The sequence below is a fragment of the Natator depressus genome, chromosome 13 (assembly GCF_965152275.1).
Source record: "Natator depressus isolate rNatDep1 chromosome 13, rNatDep2.hap1, whole genome shotgun sequence".
In the NCBI taxonomy this organism is placed as follows: domain Eukaryota; kingdom Metazoa; phylum Chordata; order Testudines; family Cheloniidae; genus Natator; species Natator depressus.
This window is the reverse complement of record NC_134246.1, coordinates 15,483,345-15,501,679: the sequence shown is the minus strand read 5'-3', so window position 1 is coordinate 15,501,679 and position 18,335 is coordinate 15,483,345. Positions and strand designations below refer to the sequence as shown.

The 18,335-nt window shown below is 44.2% G+C and overlaps 1 protein-coding gene across 3 annotated transcripts in view; it reads right to left on the bottom strand.

Annotated features, from left to right (window-relative positions):
• NFATC2 (nuclear factor of activated T cells 2) overlaps positions 1 to 18,335 on the bottom strand; it is a 131,495-nt gene that overhangs the window by 71,122 nt on the left and 42,038 nt on the right. For all 3 annotated transcript variants that reach the window (XM_074969979.1, XM_074969980.1, XM_074969978.1), the window contains 2 exons: positions 11,808 to 12,010; positions 10,925 to 11,097 (listed from right to left, as the gene is read on the bottom strand). In XM_074969979.1, the coding sequence (XP_074826080.1) occupies positions 10,925 to 11,097; positions 11,808 to 12,010 (376 nt within the window). The remainder of the gene's footprint in view (positions 1 to 10,924; positions 11,098 to 11,807; positions 12,011 to 18,335) is intronic.

Genomic DNA, 18,335 nt, shown 5'->3' with positions numbered 1-18,335 from the left:
CTTCACCTGAGACCCGCCTCCCCCATCACCCCAAGAGGTGCCACTCTTCTCTTCCACTTTCACCCTGCAATGCGTCACTTTGGATAAGCAGATCCAGTCCTGCTTTGGGGTCACGCTTCCTTCCATTGGCTGGGAGGGCTGTCAAGCATTGCTCTGTTTTCCCCTCCTGCCGACAGGGGGATGACAATAACACAGCGATTTTTGAGGTTCAAAAGGTTGTTTTAGTCCAATGCACAACAGAAACACTCAGACGGTTTTGATTTGGGGAAAGCCAGGTGTGTGGGGGAGGGTGGTTTGGGGGCTATGGCCCTGGCCTGGGATATGGGAGACCCAGAGAGTGTGAGAGTCTCTCTCTTTCTCTCTAACTTTCCCAAGGAAAACTTCATTGAAACCAATACGTCTCAGGGAGACATTTCCACTTTGGTGAAACAACATATTTCGTTGAAATTTCATTTAGCCAAAGATCTTCTGACCAGCTCTCGTACTGACTCATTCTATGACTAAACTTCATTGAGTCCAACGCTTGCCTGAGTCCCCAGAGAGGAACTTCTTAGGCATTCTTTGTGTGTGTGCATGGTGCGTGTGAAAGGAGCAGTGGGGGTGGAATGGGAGATGTGAAGAAAACCACTAAATTGATCTGCCTCTTGGGAGAAGTAGACTTGTGGGCTCACCGTGGGGAGCACCAATCCAGCCATCACATAATGAACAGATGCTCTGCTATGTACACAGACATGGCTGGATCCTGTCCCCTTTTCTCAGGGGGCGAGAGCATTTTCAAAAACTAAATAACCAGGATTAACATATATATATGCTACCTTCACTATGATGCTTTTACATCATCAGGAATTACTCACATTGATAGGAATGTTAAAAGGTAGGATTTGATCCTAAGTCTATTGAAATCAAGAAAGGGCTCCCATTGACTTTGTTTGGCTCTGGATCAGTGGCTTACTTCTATTCTATATTGACTCTTATGTTGCCCTCATCACTGTGTTATCTCGGCATCTTAATCTCTGGGGCCTGTTCCAGTCTAGTTGCAATAATTCCTCCAAGAGCTTTACCCTGACCTCCAAGAACACCTATGAAGAGAGAGTCCAAAGAACAGCTACCAGGGATGGACTCAGTTACATACCCAGATTTCAAACTCCTGCAAAGTTCAGGTTGTTTGGTCCCAGAGTTTTGGTTTGACCTATTATCATGAGGTCAGCTGCAAAATTCTGATCTGGTGCTGGGTTTGCATTTTGATCCCTCTCCAACTCAAAGGTTAGCGGTTTTTCAAATCAAGGTTGTTAGCTTGTGGCCATCCCTACCTGAAAGTTGAAAGGATTAGAGGCAGGATGTCTAATGAGGAAAGTCTGAAATGATGATCTATGCGTGGCTCAAATCAAAGACAGTAGGATAAGGAAATGGCTGAACCTTACAGGATTTAGAATAGAGGCTTAGTATGTAAAAGCATCCAAAAGCACCTGGAAGCTAAAAGTGCAAAAGCTTTAGATAAACAGTTCAGAAGCTCAAAAGAAGTTTGGCTGAGTTTTGGATGAAGGTTCAGATGTTCACTCTTATTTTACCTGATCTGGTTTGCCCAATCCGTAGGGCTTTGCAGGGAACCAAAAGTAAGAAGAGAGATTATTTGGATTGGTCAAAAGGGACAAGGAGGCAGCGATGAATGGAAGTAACGAGGACACTGAACACTGAAAGTGAGATGGTTACGGGGAAACATTGCTACCACAACTTCAGTCAAGCGCTGGCGCTGGCTCCTGAAGGAGCCCCACCAAAGCGCCATCACAAGTAGAGCTCACAAGAAAAAATGGACACTTGAGGAATTACAGCCTGGATTCACATTGCAATTGTCCCCTCATGCAAACTTCAGGCATCCCCTGGACATCTCCCCCTCCCCCGCCCCGCCTTCCCCCCCTGTGTCTCAGCCAGCCAGAGTTCACCTCAGCCAGCCCAAGATCACCTTCCCAGGCAGGCTTTCAATTCACTGATCCAAACAGAATCCCCTGATTCCCAAGGCTCTTGACTCAGTCCAATGCCATATGGGGGAAGAGGAAGACAGGAATAGATGACTGAGGGGATGCTTTCTGGTGCTAAAAATATCTGATCCTATAAAATTCAAACTAAAACCTGAGAGCAATAGGAACAATTCTTCCTTCTCTTCTTTTTAGAGTGAAACTTAATGAGCCAAAGTAAATATCTCTTTCCTCCTGTCAGACTGTGTTTATTAACCACAAGCTGCTCGCCTGAGGCAGGGTAGACGTTAGCAGAGCTCCTGAGCCCCATGCCTAATCGAAGCACAAATGTTCCGGAGGAGACTTCAATCCAACAATCACAGTCACAGAAGCACTCCAAGCCTTCTGGGATACATGCATGGGAAAGCTGCAGGAGAAAGGGGACAAAGGCTGGAGGCAGTGCTTAATTTGTGCCAGGGCTTGCCAGGGCTCAGCCGTGGCACCTCTAGCCCCAGCACCTGTGCCGTGTCAGTTCTGAAAGTAAACTAATTGCTTGAGCCCCGGAACCTCTTTCATTACAAATTAAGCCCTGGCTGGAGGGAGATCTGGATTCTGGGATTTCCACAAGGAGACCAGGGATGGGAGGTAATTTCAATAGAAAGGGTGGGATATTCTGTTTCCAGATAGGAGTGAAGGATGGTGAATGGCCTATGTGAAAACTGCATCTTTCGTTAAATCAGATCAATCAATCAATAAAATAGCTATGTTTCTGGACCTCAGGGTTGCAGAGAAAAGCTTGAAAATATGACGTAAGTACACCAAAAAGGCTAAAAAGAAGTCAAAGAAAGAGAACCTAACATTGGTTTAAAAACAAATCAAACTTTGGGACCTGGCTGTGCTCAGTGCTTGGGGTTGTCAGTACTACCCTGTGTCCCACACTATTAGCCTGCACAAGGCTAAATGGTCCCATGCTAGAACTATCTTGGAAAATGGTAGGGAAATGCAGTTCTGGGAGAGCAATATGGGATGAGAACAGTTTAGAAAGCATTTGTTACCAGCACAATTGAAGCAGCAGTTTGCACAGGGCCTTTCAAACAGAAACAATGCACAATAAATAGAGGGCTTGTTCATGCCCTCCCCTTGCACATTACTGTTTAAATGAGACCCTTGGGGAGAAGGAGTAAACAGCATGGATGGCAACAAAGTGCGTTAAGAATGGTACTTTCTATACTGCAACCAGCTCACCAACCCAGCACGTGATTAATGACAGGAAAACCATGGCCTTGCTTCACTTCACTGCAAAGCAACTCTCTGGGTATGCACAGCATTTCCTTTTAATCCCTCATGGAGGAGATCTACCGAGATTAACCTTTGCTCAAAAGTTTATGGTCTGCATAATGCATTGGGTTGTTTGCTTACACTTGCAGCAGAATCCTGATGGCAGGCAGTAAACAGGAGTTTACTCTCACACCAGGACTTTCAGCCTGAAACTGCGGGTATGCATTGTCCCACTGTCTGCAGCTCACAGTTACCGGGCCGAATTCTGCCAGCAGGCACTGGGGTGAATATGGAATTGCTATTGCCTAGATTTACACAAAATGATGTTGAAAGAGGCAAACATTATCTCTGTTGCAATGAAATTTCCAATTCTAAATTTTGAAATTTACCTATGGAGGTGGTGGAATCTCCTTCCTTAGAAGTTTTTACGGTCAGGCTTGACAAAGCCCTGGCTGGGATGATTTAGTTGGGGATTGGTCCTGCTTTGAGCAGGGGGTTGAACTAGATGGCCTCCTGAGGTCCCTTCCAACCCTGATATTCTATGATTCTATGAAAAGGGAATCTTTTTTAAACAAATCTTTTTTTTTAAACCCACAAAATTTCAAGGTATGTTTTTCTGATGCTAAATTGGACAATTTTCATGAAATAAAAAAAAGTTAAGTTTTTCAAATTTAATTGAGAAAATTTGCAATCATCTTAGCACTCATGCTCTATTAAAGGAGCAAATTAAACAATCTACCAATTGCCACAAGATCATTTATTACTGCTTTTAATCGCTATAAACTAAAGCCCCTCTAGCCTGTCACTGTAGTCTGATCAGCTGGGATTCACAGCTGAGGAAAAGCAATAAATGATTTGACAAGAAGATGACAACATTCTTTAAAATGACTAGCTCTTTCCATCATAGTTATTAGTGTGCCATATGTTATAAACTGAGAACATCTAAATTATGGGAAAATCTACTAGAAGAAAAGAAAAATAAAGGAAACTTGCAGGGAAATTGAAATTAAAAGAAAACAAAATCTTTGATCCAATTTAGTGGAACAAAATTAGAAAATCGGAACCATCTAAATTTCTCAGATGGACACTATTAAAGGAAGAGTTTTTTTAAAACAAAGCAATCAACCAACCGCCTTATAATATAAGAACAGGTTTTCAGAACTCTCTGTTATGTCAGCTGCAATCATTGTAAAGAATTTATGAGGCCGGCATAACATCAGCTAACGTAGACTGCATAGGTTTCAGAGTAACAGCCGTGTTAGTCTGTATTTGCAAAAAGAAAAGGAGTACTTGTGGCACCTTAGAGACTAACCAATTTATTTGAGCATAAGTAAGCTGTAGTTCACGAAAGCTTATATAATAAAAGGGCTGCAAGATACTTCAAAAAAGACTAACAAGCATCTACTAGAACAGAAGCTGTGACACAGCTTGAATGGTATTCATGATTCTTGCATTCATTTCCCATGAGGGATTTTTTTTGTTTGAAAGAACCTTTGAGAAAGCAAAATGCCAATGTGTCTCAATGCCAGAAGTGCTCATGGGGCTACCTGGAAATCCCTCCTTCTCTTTATAGAAGTTTGAGTCAAGGAGCAGAAACAAAATCATCTGACTCAGGTAGCCAATCACATACCAAGAGTAAACCTCAGCCGATAGTAAAAGATGCAGTGCAAGCAAACAAGCTGAAGTAATTTCACAGAAAGGGTTTGAATAATTCTGTAATATTGGACAAGCTTCTAAAGATTCAAAACTGTTCACGGATGAGTCACAAGGAGGAAAAAAGGAGGGAGGATAGATATATTCGCTGAATAAGCTATTCATGATGGAGAGTTTGCCAGGCTATAATAGCAGCTATGTATCCAGAAATGTCATGCTGAACCTAACATAGAATCATATTTTGGCACTAAAGAAATTAGGGCTCAGATTTTCAGAACCAAAGACCAGATTGTTTCTTATGGGTGAGCAGTCTTCCACCTTTGTACCCCTGCACAGCAACAGGACACAGTCACATCCAGGGCAACACAAGGACTGCTTTTTCTGAGAGCCCCTGGGGTTAGGGTTGCCAGGAGTCCAGTTTTCCACCGGAATACTGGGTCGAAAAGGGACCCTGGTGGCTCCAGTCGGCACCTCCAACCAGGCTGTTAAAAGTCTGGTCAGCAGCGCAGCGGGGCCCTGGGGCTAAGGCAGGCTCAGCTCCGCGCAGCTCCTGGAAGCTGTCACCAGGTCCCTGTGGCCCCTAGGTGCATGGGTGGCCAGGGAGGCTCGTGCGCTGCCTCCACCTGAGTGCCGGCTCTGCAGCTCCTATTGGCCAGGAACCGTGACCAATGGGAGCTGCAGGAATGGTGCCTGTGGGCGTGAGGGCAGTGCACAGAGCTTCTCTAGCCACCCATGTGACTAGGGGCTGCAGGGACCTGGCTGCTGCTTCCTGGGAGCCGTGGTAAGCGCCGCCAGGACCCCGCACCACCGCCTGCACCCCAACCCCCTGCCCCAGTACGGAGTCCCCTCCTGCATCCAAACTCCCTCCCAGAACCTTCCTACCGCACCCCCACACCCCAACCCCCTGCCCCAGCCTTGAACCCCTTCCTGCACCCCAGACTCCTCATCCCTGGACCCATCCCAGAGCCTACACCCCGAGCCAGAGCTTTCACACCCGACCCCTACCACACACAGCCAAACCCCTGCCCCAGCCCGGTGAAAATGAATGAGGGTGGGGGAGAGCGAGCGATGGAGGGAGGGGGGATGGAGCAAGTGGGGGGAGGGGCCTCGGAGAAGGGGCAGGGTAGGGGTGGGAAAGGGGCATTTGGTTTTGTGCGGTTACAAAGTTGGGAACCCTATCTGGGGTACAAGACACCCCTGTGCACCAGGCAGAATATGCTGCACCTCCTGAAATGTTGTGGTAGGTGACACACTCCCACTGTGTGTCCTACAGCCCACTGGGTTTGTTGGCTCTGCACCGCATGTATTGCTCACCTAGGCCCTAACTCAGCAAGGTACTTAAGCATGTGCCTAACTTTAAGGACATTGATTTACGTGCTTAAGTAACTTGTTAAATAATGGCCCTAATTTGTGCATTACCACAAGTACCTACGCAATGCACAGGTGACTGACCAGTGCGTGCAGGCACTGGGATTGTGCACACACAATCACAATAACTGCACAGGCATATCGCCTGTGCAAATGCGCTCATGTGCAGAGCAGTTTGGGGGCTGGGGGAACAGGCCAGGTGAACACACTGCTATTTGGATCCACTGGCTATAGATCTCTGCAGACATCTGGTACAGATGTGGGGGCTAGTACAGCATCAGGGCTCCACAGCCTGGAGGGGAGGATTCCTACCAGCCCATGTAGAACCCCCACCAGTGCCAAGCCCAGGAGGGAGTGGATTCATTCACAATCAAATGTTAACGGTTGCTACAATTAACAGTGCAGTTTAAAATTCCTTTGCCTCATCGATTGCTTCAAAGTAAAAGCCACAGCCACAAAAGTCACTAGCTGCTGAATAATCTAGATGTCTAGTTACAAGGTCCCTCCTGAGACATAATGGATCATTTAAACACTGCACAAGAAGATATCACTTCTTCATAGATATCACTTCTTCCACACATCCGCCTTGGGAGGAATTTACTCCTAATGATATTTTTAAAATCACTCCTGAATCTGAGGCTGAATCTGACATGAGTGAGGTGGAATAAGGCCGCCCCATGAAAGGAAGATACTTCTACAATTCTGTGATTCGCAATTTCTGCTTCGTTGCAGGAATTGTTCTGCTGACACCAATGGGAGTTCTTAAGCAAGCTCAGCCTCTGTTGAGGTGGACAGTCCAGCGTTCTGTTGGAAGCAACAGTAATCTCTGGGGAGCCACAACAGGCAGAGCTAATGACCAGTTCACTTGAAGCTGCTACGTAATGATGTTCCCCTTGGGGACATTTTAAACCGCTGCTGGATACGGTGGGTCTTACGGGAGGGTTTATCGTGGACCAGGACTCCCAAGTGACAAAAGGGAAAAAATAGCAGAATAGTGAAACCACATTAATACTAGAGGTGGGGGGGGATGAGGATCCGACCCAATAAGTATCCTGGATTGTGGCATCCATGGTGACTCTACACTTTGTGATGCTAACCATGTGATCTGAACTAATCTGAGTCAAGGCTAGAAGGCGTTATGTTTCTATAAACTAGTCCAGAGGTGGGCAAAACTATGGCCCGCGGGCCACATCCAGCCCACGGGACCATCCTGCCCAGCCCCTGAGCTCCTGGCCCGGGAGGCTGCCCCCCCTCTCCTCTGCAGCCACGCCGCCATGTGGCACAATGCTCTGGGCAGCGGGGCTGCAGAGCCCAGCCTGACCCGGTGCTCTGTGCTGCGTGGTGCGGCGTGGCTGCCTGTCCTGGTGCAGCCACGCTGCCAGCCCCTGGTGCTCCAGGCAGCACGGTAAGGGGGCAGGGAGGAAGGGGGGGGTTGGGATAGAGGGCAGGGGAGTTTGGGGGGTGGTCAGGGGCGTGGATAGGGGGCGGGGCAGTCAGAGGGTGGGGAATGGGGGTTGAATGGAGGCAGGGGTCCCAGGGCAGCAGTCAGGAAGGAGAGGAGGGGTTGGATGGGGCGGCGGGGGTCGGTCAGGAAGCAGGGGAGGTGGATGGGGCAGGGGTTCCGGGGGGGAGCAGTCAGGAAGGAGAGGGGGGTTGAATGGGGTGGTGGGGGACTGTTAGGGGCAGGGGGCAGTTAGGGGCAAGGTGTCCGGGGGTGGTCAGGGAGAAGGGGTGGTTGGATGGGGCAGAGGTCCCGGGGGGCAGTCAGGAAGGAGGGGGGTTGGATGGGGTCACGGGGGGCAGTTAGGGGCGGAGGGTCCGGGGGCGGTCAGGGAACCGAGAGCGGGGGGGGTGGCGGGGTGGATAGGGCAGGAGGCCTGGGGGGGCCGTCGGAGGGTGAGAAGCGGGGGGATTGGATAGGGGGCGGGGGCCGGGCCATGCCTGGCTGTTTGGGGCGGCACAGCCTCCCCTAACTGGCCCTCCATACAATTTCAGAAACCCGATGCGGCCCTCAGGCCAAAAAAGTTTGCTGGCCCCTAAACTAGCCTGTCTGAACACAGCTTTCTCCTTTATTGTGTGAACTAGGCTGAGGTTAGTAACTGGTGTAGCCATTTGTAAACATTGATAATTAAATACCGGACATTAGAAATGGAAAAGACTTATTACTCCTAATTATCTAGTCCATCCCATCAGGCAAACGCAAGATGGCTCCTTAAAATACATTACAGTGCTTTGTCCCAGCCAGGGTTATGTTTCCCAAGTGATGGGGCTTTCTCTTTTTTCCTTGGGGAAACAAATCCATTTTTTTCCAGCGGGAACTTTAGTTACTTATAATAGGAACCTAAATTTTAATTGACTCAATTTAATTCCAATAATCCTAGCAATAAACCACCTGGGCCAATCTCTGTCTTCTTGGAGTTTACATCCTTCAAATATTTGTATAAAGTTATCATGTCACCGGAGTAAATGTGTAGCCAAGCTGAGCAGACCAACATTTTCAAAATAGCACAGATGCTATTGCAGCAATTCCACAGGCAAATTAAACATGCATGTGCAAAATGGTGTACGCAAATAACCAGCTACCTGATTGACTCTGCAATTCTGTTGACTGTGTGCACCAAGTCAATGCACAATTTTGGAAGGTTTTAAAAAACTTCAGGCTGCATTCTTTTCAAAAGAAAGCATTGTTCTTTGGGCGGGAGCCCAGGAGCCTGAGTTCTCTTCTATGCTTAGACACTGACTCACTGTGTGACCTTGGGGCAAGTCACTTAACCACTCTGTGCTCATTTTACCTCTCAGTAAAGTGAATATAAGACTTACCCTACCTAGCTCACAATGGTCCATTGAAGCTTAAATAATTCTGAAAACTGCTTTGATACCATCAAGAAAAAGAGGACTTGTGGCACCTTAGAGACTAATAAATTTATTTGAGCATAAGCTTTTGTGAGCTACAGCTGACTTCATCGGATGCATTTGAAGTGAGCTGTAGCTCACAAAAACTTATGCTCAAATAAATCTGTTAGTCTCTAAGGTGCCACAAGTACTCCTTTTCTTTTTGCGAATACAGACTAACATGGCTGCTACTCTGAAACCTTTGATACCATCGATTGCATTGATATCTGATCTCTTCAGATGAAAGTAACTAGGGAGATGTAAAGTTCCACTAACCTTTCCTCATAAACCAATCTTCCTTCCTCTAGCCCACTCTAGTCACTTTTGCTGCTCTTCTCCAAACAAGCTAACACCACGAGTAAATTTATATTTGTAACACTTGATTTCTTATCACAAAACTGCTTCTCCTCCCACACAACACTTACCCTAATTGCTCTAAACAGAGCCTGCCTCTGAATTATAAAACACATGGTGGCCTCTTCAGTAACCTCCTTCACATGGCTTACTACAAAACACTCTTTGTTCATGGACATGAGTCATGCAGTGCAAGGAGTGAAAACTGTTCATGATGTATTTGTGAAATCCCCAAACAATCCAGAAAGCTCCCATTACCAACAAAAAATATCACAGGATGCACACAGGCCAGATAAGTAGGTGGAGACCTTCCAGAAATGACTCTGAGGATTAGGTGCACTTTATTAGAGACCTTTTCATGGCCTATGGTTTCTTAAAGTCCAAGCCTGTCAGGTGCTGAGTGTCCTCAACTCCCATTAAAACCAGTGGGAGGTGTGGGCTTTTCAGCATCTTACAGGATCTGGTCCTTAAAGAATCAAACTCACACACTTTCCTCTATCTCTGTTATGTTCCCCATCACGGGAATACCAGAAAACCAGGGGCTTTTCCTGGTTTGTTCTCGTGCACTTCTGCTATGCCCCCAAGCTTTTAGATAAATTAAATAGCTATCAAAGATGAACCCAAGTTTCAAAATCCAGATTGCCATTGCACATCCTCCCCTTCAAAGGCCCCCTCCCCCCCCCCAAAAAAAATAAAACAACTGTTCAGGGATTTTCAGTTCTGCAGATTGGGGTTAATCCATAACAGAAATAGAGATTAACCACAAAGTTGGGATCTGATCTAGATTCTGATTCCAAACATCCCAATGTCTGTGAACATTTGGATCCAGAGTTTTCCTTCCGGCATCTTTCTACTAAATACAAAAAATGTCTCTGGGGTAGATTAGGTAGGTATGTTAAACACACACACATACATACAGCCTCCATATAAGCACAGATGCAGAAAAGAGGATGACCTATCAGTCAGAAGGATCCAGAAACAAGGAGCTAACGTTAGGTTGGATTTTCAAAAATGCCTGATGGGAATTAGGCACCAAAGCACTTTTGAAACCTACTATAAAGCCTTTTCTACTCCCAAAGTTAAATGCTTCTGCCAGGGACACAAGCCCTATAACCAAATTCTGCCATATGCTGACATTTGGAGCCCGTGTACATCTCTAGCTCCTGAACCTGCAACTCTGCATGCCTGGACAATCCTTGCTCACGGAGAAATCCTCGAATTTCAATGGAACTACATATATCGGTAAGGATAGCTTGCATGAATGAGAGCTGCGAGACCAGGAGTCAATCAGTGAGAAAGGCAGAGCATCTGCACTTCGCCAAACGATGTGCACAATACATAGGATGTGCTAATTTCCCTTTACTGCATTCTGGCATATAAGGACAATGATGTAAATTGACAAATGTAATGGGTAGTGGGCAACTTACAGCATTCGATGGGATTAGATGCCGCTTGCAAAGAGACTATTCTGCCACTGGATTCAGGGATGTGCACACGGAAGACAAGCCGCACCCTGGTGTTCTTCCTACCAATGTCCGTCTCCCCCTTCCGCAGTTCGATGTCCGCGTTCCTCAGCTTCAAAATCCCTGCACAGTCAATGCTGACAAACAAACAGAAGCCATGTTGTGTATGCGTATGTCAGTGTTTCTGCTCTCAAACATTTCAAAGACATTTGAAAGACAAAAGAGGGCTAAACCATTTTGCCTCAATGATTTTGAAGAAGCAAAGATAAGAGAAGCCCTGAATTCTCTTTCCATTTTTAATTTAGGTATTACAGTTAAAATGTCCGAGGGTTTTCAGCAACATGACTAGGCAGTTGTGCATCTAATTTGTGACTGCTACGTGTGTGCGTATAGCTAGTTGCACACCTAAACTGTGCAGTAAGTGATTAACATGGTATCAGTGCATGATGGGATTAACATGGTTCTCACCAGATGATGTACAGCTGACAAGATCTACCTGTGACCCCTAATCTACCCCACATATCATATGTCACTCACCACGCAGTACAATATTTACACATTTCCTCCAGTTCATACACTATTAGTTGCTGCAGGGTTTCTCCCATCCCTGAAACACCATCACAAATTCTCCAAGCCCAAGTCATTCACACTAAGAACATTTGTACCACTCTGGCATCGTAAAAAGGGCCTTAGGTGGTATAAATTATATTCACACCTAAAAATCTAGAATCTATCTCCAGCACAGGAAGTTGATTTATTTAAGTGATTCCTCTCCAAACAACACATGCAAATTAATTCTGCCTTATCTCACATAGTAATAAGAGATTTGCTGCAATAGCATCCTTACGTTGCTCTCATGTTGTTTTTGGGCTCGAGGGGGATCTCTAGAACTTTGGTGTTGCCTATGATTTTCTCATAGCTGGTGGTGGTAACAGTTTTGCCCGTAATGCGATGGACTTGATAGAAAGCATGAGGTTTAAGTATCCGTTCATCTGCTGTCCCAATGAAGATCTGAAGACCCAGAGGTTTGTTCTCCATGTAACCATGAAGCTGTCAAGAAATCAAATCTATTAGCACATATTGTACTCCCAGTGCCCTCAATCATGTAGACATTGAGACATATGCACAACACTAAAACCAGTTCATCTCAACTCATGTAAATGGGATTCTTTTCCCACAGCAGTACCTTCTGGAGACCTTGGTATACATGGAATACATCTAAGAAAAGATGAATGATTAATTATACTTTGATTTTCAGTGGAGATAAGAAACCATATTGCCTCAATATTGTTTTTGATTGCAGTCTTTAAAAAAATCTGGGAAGTAACAGCGGAAGCTCTTGGCTGCTTGACTCAATCAACCATTTTTGAAGCAGACAGACAGGAGGAGGGATACTGCTATTTTGCTCAGACTGGGTTTTGGAGCAAAGACCATCTTTTTGTTCTGTGTTTGTACAGCACTAGCACAATGGGATCCTGGGCCATGACTTGGGGTCCTAGGTGCTACATCCAGACAGATAATAAAATAATAACAACAATAATAAATGAACACAGGTTTTTGAAGTGCATTTGCTAAGAGATGAGCAAAACAGGGCTAGAATTTCTCTCTAGGCCAGAGACCAGGGAATATATATCTTTGTTTATTAACTTTAAAAATTATTAATCAAACCATTTGAAATTTCTCACATCACTGAAAATTGAAAACAGACATATCTACCACATAGCCAGGGATCTAGCTGAAAGGGAACTTTATGGCCTGAGGCATGCTAGATTTGTTTTCAATTACTTTGTCCGCATACAAAACCTTGATGAAGCCATACAAAGCAAACAGCACTGGAAGATCAGAGAACAAAACCATTAAGCTAATAGCATTCATGGCCAAAATCTTTTTTCTTCTTTTCACCAGGCAGCAGGAGGTATCTTTGCATAGAGTGATTAATTCACCCCCCTGGAAAGAGACCACATGCGGCATCAATGCATTGCTGGCAACCTTCCCCTGGTATGGTAAATGTAAAGTAACACTCACAGTCCTCTGCTACATTATGATTCACATAGCACATATTTGCCATCCACATGAAGACAGGATCCTTGTCCCAGAGATCTTACAACCTAAAGTCCCAATCTTGCAACCTTTACTCACATGAATGGTCCCAATGAAGTCAATGAAACTTAAGTCTCAGATAGTAAGGATCACTTGTGTGAGTAAAAGAGTTACTGGATCAGGCCCAGACACAGTTTGATGCAATACATTGACAACAGTTCAGATGTAAGAAGGCCTGGTGACACTGCTAATGGAGAGGTCAGCCTAGGGTGGTTTGTGGAAGAGGTGGATTTGTAGGAGTGATGTGAAGGAGCAGAGAGATAATATTCCAAGCTCGGGGGTGGAATGAAGGATTGTGCCTCATCAAGAATGTGCGAAAGATGAAGGCTGCAATTAGGAGATTTAGCAATGTATGGACAGAAAAGGGGTATGAAGATTAAATGAGGACATAGATGGAACTGGCAATTCCATAGCGCAACCTGGACCAGACCTGCATCTATGGATCACTCCCCAGCTATCTGAGCAAGGAGGTTTAGGGTTGTATTGGAATTGCACTTAAATGTACTGAATTCAAAACCCAAGGTTTCTTAGGCTATGTACACATTACATCTTACGTTGGTATAAGTTGTGTCACTGAAGAGGGTGAATAAGCCATCCCCTGAATGATGTAAATTACACTGACTTAAGTGCCAGTGAGAGAGCTTCTCCCACCGACGTAGCTCCTGCCGCTCGTGGGGGCTGGAGCAAGTAAGGAGACAGAAGAGCTCTCTCCTGTCGACTTAGAGCATCTGCACTAGCTATGCTACAGCAGCACAACTGTAAGTTCGGTAGTGTAGCCCTAGCCTGAGACTTCTTGGCCAAAGAACCATATAGTAAAGGGAGGAGGATATGAGGAAGGGGAGATTCTTCTTCGAACGATGGTCCTGATTGTATTCCACTGAGGGGTTATACGCATGCAAAGATGAGGAAGTGGAGATTACTTTTTAAGTACTCTCAGCATAGGATGGAGAGTCATGAAGTCCAGAGATCTAATTTCAACTCTGCCACTGACTTGCTGCCTGGCCCTGGGTATATCACATAACCTCTCTGTGCTTCATTTTCTCTTCTGTAAAATGGGCAAAATAATACTAAACCTACTACTCAGGGGTTTTTTTGAGGATTAACAAATTAACACTCTGTGCAGCACTTTGTAGAGAGAAACTAGTGAACAAGAATAAACCAGTAAATTAAGGCTTTATTTTAAAGGTATCGTTCCTCAAAGATTGGACTATAAGGAAATTTTAGTCTTAATCAGTATTCACCTAAGCTACCCAACCGAGCCAGCTACTAGGTAATTCAATACAATTAAGGAACAAGGGTCTGGTTTTCTTCCAGGATAGTACTAACCCCTATACTATATAGATACAGTAAACAGGAGGGGATCATTGGGAGAATCATGACATTTTTTCAGCCCTTCAGAACCAGCTCTTATCTAACTCAGGAAGACAACAGAGTTTTCATTATGATTAACTACATGCTGCGCTGGCACAGTCTCAGAGGAGGGCATGGTGCTGCATTCTACTCAGGTGAAAGGGGAGTTTCGTTTGAGTAACGAATATAGGATCATCTCCCAAGGCCAAGGCGTTACCCCAGCTTCATTTTTACTATTCTTTCAACAAAGCAGAAAATACAAATCTGGATTTCAGGATAGAGACTGAAAGCTGAGAATGATTTATGACTAGAAAACCCTGACAGGGGATATTTTGGGGGGTATTATAAGGTGAGCTATTCACAGTAAAACTCCCCAAACTATATACAGATTGGGCTGGAGAAAAACCAACTCCTTTGAGTCACATTTGCCACAAGGGAAAAGAGAAGCCAGACATTATGTGTACCTTTCCATACGCTATTTTGGGATTTTAAGATCCTATTTCTTTTAGTTTAAAAGGTTTTTTTTTTAAATAAAAACAACTTTGCTGTTGCATAACTCTTATAATATTAACATAGTCAGACATGGGCTGGTCTGTGACCTGAGGAAATGCAAGGCACTTTGGCAGATAAACAAATAACATCATTCAGAAAATAAGGAGACTTTTCTTGTTTGGTTTGCTACAGCAATTGGGCTTTATAAACAAAATGGAAATGTGTGGCATGATTTGACTCACCGCTTCCTAAACAAGGTTCATTCATGTATTCTACATTGCATTTCTGTATCAATATCAGTTAAAAATGATGTCTATGTTTAAGTGCATTATGATTTTTAGAAATGCACACCCATCATTTTAAATGCAAAAACTCTCTATGCATTTGCACGTACATTACCACTGTTGTATGTATGTGTAGAAGAAGTCCAATGAGCCATTTGGCAACACAATTACCACACAAAATTGCAGTAACTGTGACCACAAATTAGGCAAGCAAATGAACATGAAATTTTACTTGTGCAGCTCTAAACAAATGGGCCAGTACATCCTACAAATGGATGTAAACACAGATCCAAAATTCCTCAGACCTTTAAAAGGGAATTTGAAATTCAAATCTAGATCCAGATCTGCATTGGCCCTTGTCCCAATATTTGGCCGAACCAAAATCCCAATCTGAATAGCCTTCAACTTTGGAGGGTTTGAAAATCCAAACTCATCTCTAAAGTGTTATACAGTGCACTCAGAATAAAGCCCATCACTCGAGACTGAAGGGGTGAATCCTTTAACATTGCTCAGTTACTGCAACTGAAAACTGCAAGATAAACTTATAGTGTACATCAGTGATAGAGGTGTAAATTCCCTAGAGTCTTCCAAGTGTGCTCACATATTCATATTACACACACGTATTTCTGTCTATAGGGAATTTAGTTGGACCCTCTTTAAAATATATTTACTGACTTACGTTTACATTGACCACCATACAGCTTATAAACAGCAGAGATTTACCCCTTCAAAGACACCACTCATATTATATTTGTTGTGAGATGTGAGTTGTAGCCCCTTTGTACAAATGGGAAACCTGATGATTTAAGTGATTTGCTTACAGTCACACAGTGAATTAGTAACGGAGGTGGGATAAGAATATCAGGAGCTCCTAGCTCCCATGGCTATGCACAGTGCAGTAGATCACACTAAAAGAATTCGAAACGAATCTGGTATTCCAAGAATGAAGTTGTAACAATTTCTGACACCATTCCACTCTCCTTGGCTTGCACTATTTATATGGCAGTATTTGTTGATGTTTTTGTCTTTTTTAATTTGTAGACTTTTAGGGCCAAATTTGTCGTGGGCTTCTGTTTTGGGCACCTGCACATTAGAAAATTACACACCTGGCTGCCTGTTGAGTGAAGGCAAATTGTGATGAGTTTTGCACTAAGAAAAATGGAGACACCTGCAAATCTTGTAGGCACCTTTTGGGAGGCCCACAGAAAATCTGGCCCTGTGTAGTAGAAGTGCAAGTTGCATGATAGAGTGAATGTCATGGGCAATTTTTGTTTCCCCTTCATCCCAGCAGAGCTTCTCCTAGTCTGGATTTGCAGGTCTTTCTCCCCTCTGGGGGGATAAAGCTGCATCTTTAAAGTTGATCACATACATCTTCCTGCCTAGACAATGCAAGCAACTTCCAGAAAGAAAGTATTAAATAAGCAAATGAGTTCACAGGCCCTACTCATTTTGTTTGCTTGAAACTAATCAGCACTCTTGCTTATTTCAGTTCACCACAACCTGAGGGCTGGTCTGTTAATTGTTGCATATTACTTGCCATCTCCCTGTGGAAGTCATTTCAGCTTCCCTCTGAATGAGATGTGTGCATGTGCGTGCGTGTGTGTGCAGTCAACTTTTGAAATAAAGCACTGGTGATTCAGAGAGACATTCATCAGCCTCTGGTAAAAAATGAGAAAACAGACCTGTGCTGGTTACATTCAATTAGAAGTAAATACAAAGCAGCGTGAGAAATCGCTTCCGCCTACTGCTTCCCTTTTCCTGCTGTACATGAAAAGATAAGAAAACACTTAGAAGTTTTCCCCTAAGTTTACAAGGAGTGGCATAGGATTTCAGCTTTCAGCTCCCTCTAGCTCAAATTGGAGCTGCATGCCTGCTAAATTCCGTACTCCCCTTTAGACATGGAGAGGGGTTTCCACATGAAACCAATGGCTCTCAACATTTTTAACATTATGAACTATTTCCCAATCCAAATTCTTCATCTTCCCTGTGTCTATTAAAATACTCAGCTACATGGAAAGTAACATTAGGACACTACTGAGGAGACAGGGTGAAGATATACTTGTTATATATGTGCTTGCTTCACATTTTCCATCTTGGCTGTTGAATTCATCTCCTGTGAGGAAGAATTTTACATTTGGTGTCTAATCACCTACTAATCATTAATTCTCTTAGACTGCAGTGTTTCCAAGGCTGCCTGGAGACCTTTATTCACAAATGTTCCAACCTGAACTGAAAGCCTCATTTTCTTGTCCCATGGAGACTAGGGTATCAATAGCTGTCACTAAGCCCAAAGGCCTCAGCCAGCCACTGTACCATATAACAGTCGGCATGCTTGTTTTAGTTAAAGCAATAAAGGGGAAACTTGTCACATGTTTTCATTCAATGTAATGTAGTCAGGACGTTCCAAGAGAACACGAGCCAGAGGAACTCTCTTCCCTAGTTCTTTTTGCTACTTACAGAAGCAGCCTAAAAAGGCCTCAGACAATTATCATTTGAACATCTGATTCTGCTAAATGGTGAATTTTTATTATGCTCGTTTTTTATGTTTTTTATTTTGATGATATTTTATTAACATTCCAGGGACCTGAATCTCATTTACTCTAATGTCCCCCTAATGAGATTCAGGCTCCAAGTGTTTGGGATTTCTGTTCCCTGAAGAGACAGAACTGGGTTAGGTAAGAGCTTTGGAGAAGGGGAGGCAAGAGCGAGTCGCGGTTAGAGCAAGTGATAGAGCATGAGACCTATAGGTTCTCGTCTTGACTCTTTTGGCGCTGACTTACTCTGAGACCTTGGGCAAGGCCCTATGTCTTTCTGTGCCTCCATTTCCTCTCCATTGTGTACATAAACTATCTTGAGACAGTGGTTTCAAGGTATGTTGAACACCTCTAAAGAATGGTGCTATAGAAGCACAGTGTACATTATTATTAACTACATACTGAAATGTGGCACCAATGCACTTCTGTGTAGTTATATTTCACACCTACATGGGACCATTGGTACTGTTTCGGAGGGAAAAATGCTTTTTGCTGTTGCTAGCATGTGATTCTCTCCTTTTTCAAGCACTGGTGAAGTTAAAACATAATCTTCTCAAGCAGATCATATAGTGTTTGGTTACCATTGAACAAAACAAACAAGACAGATAACTGTAG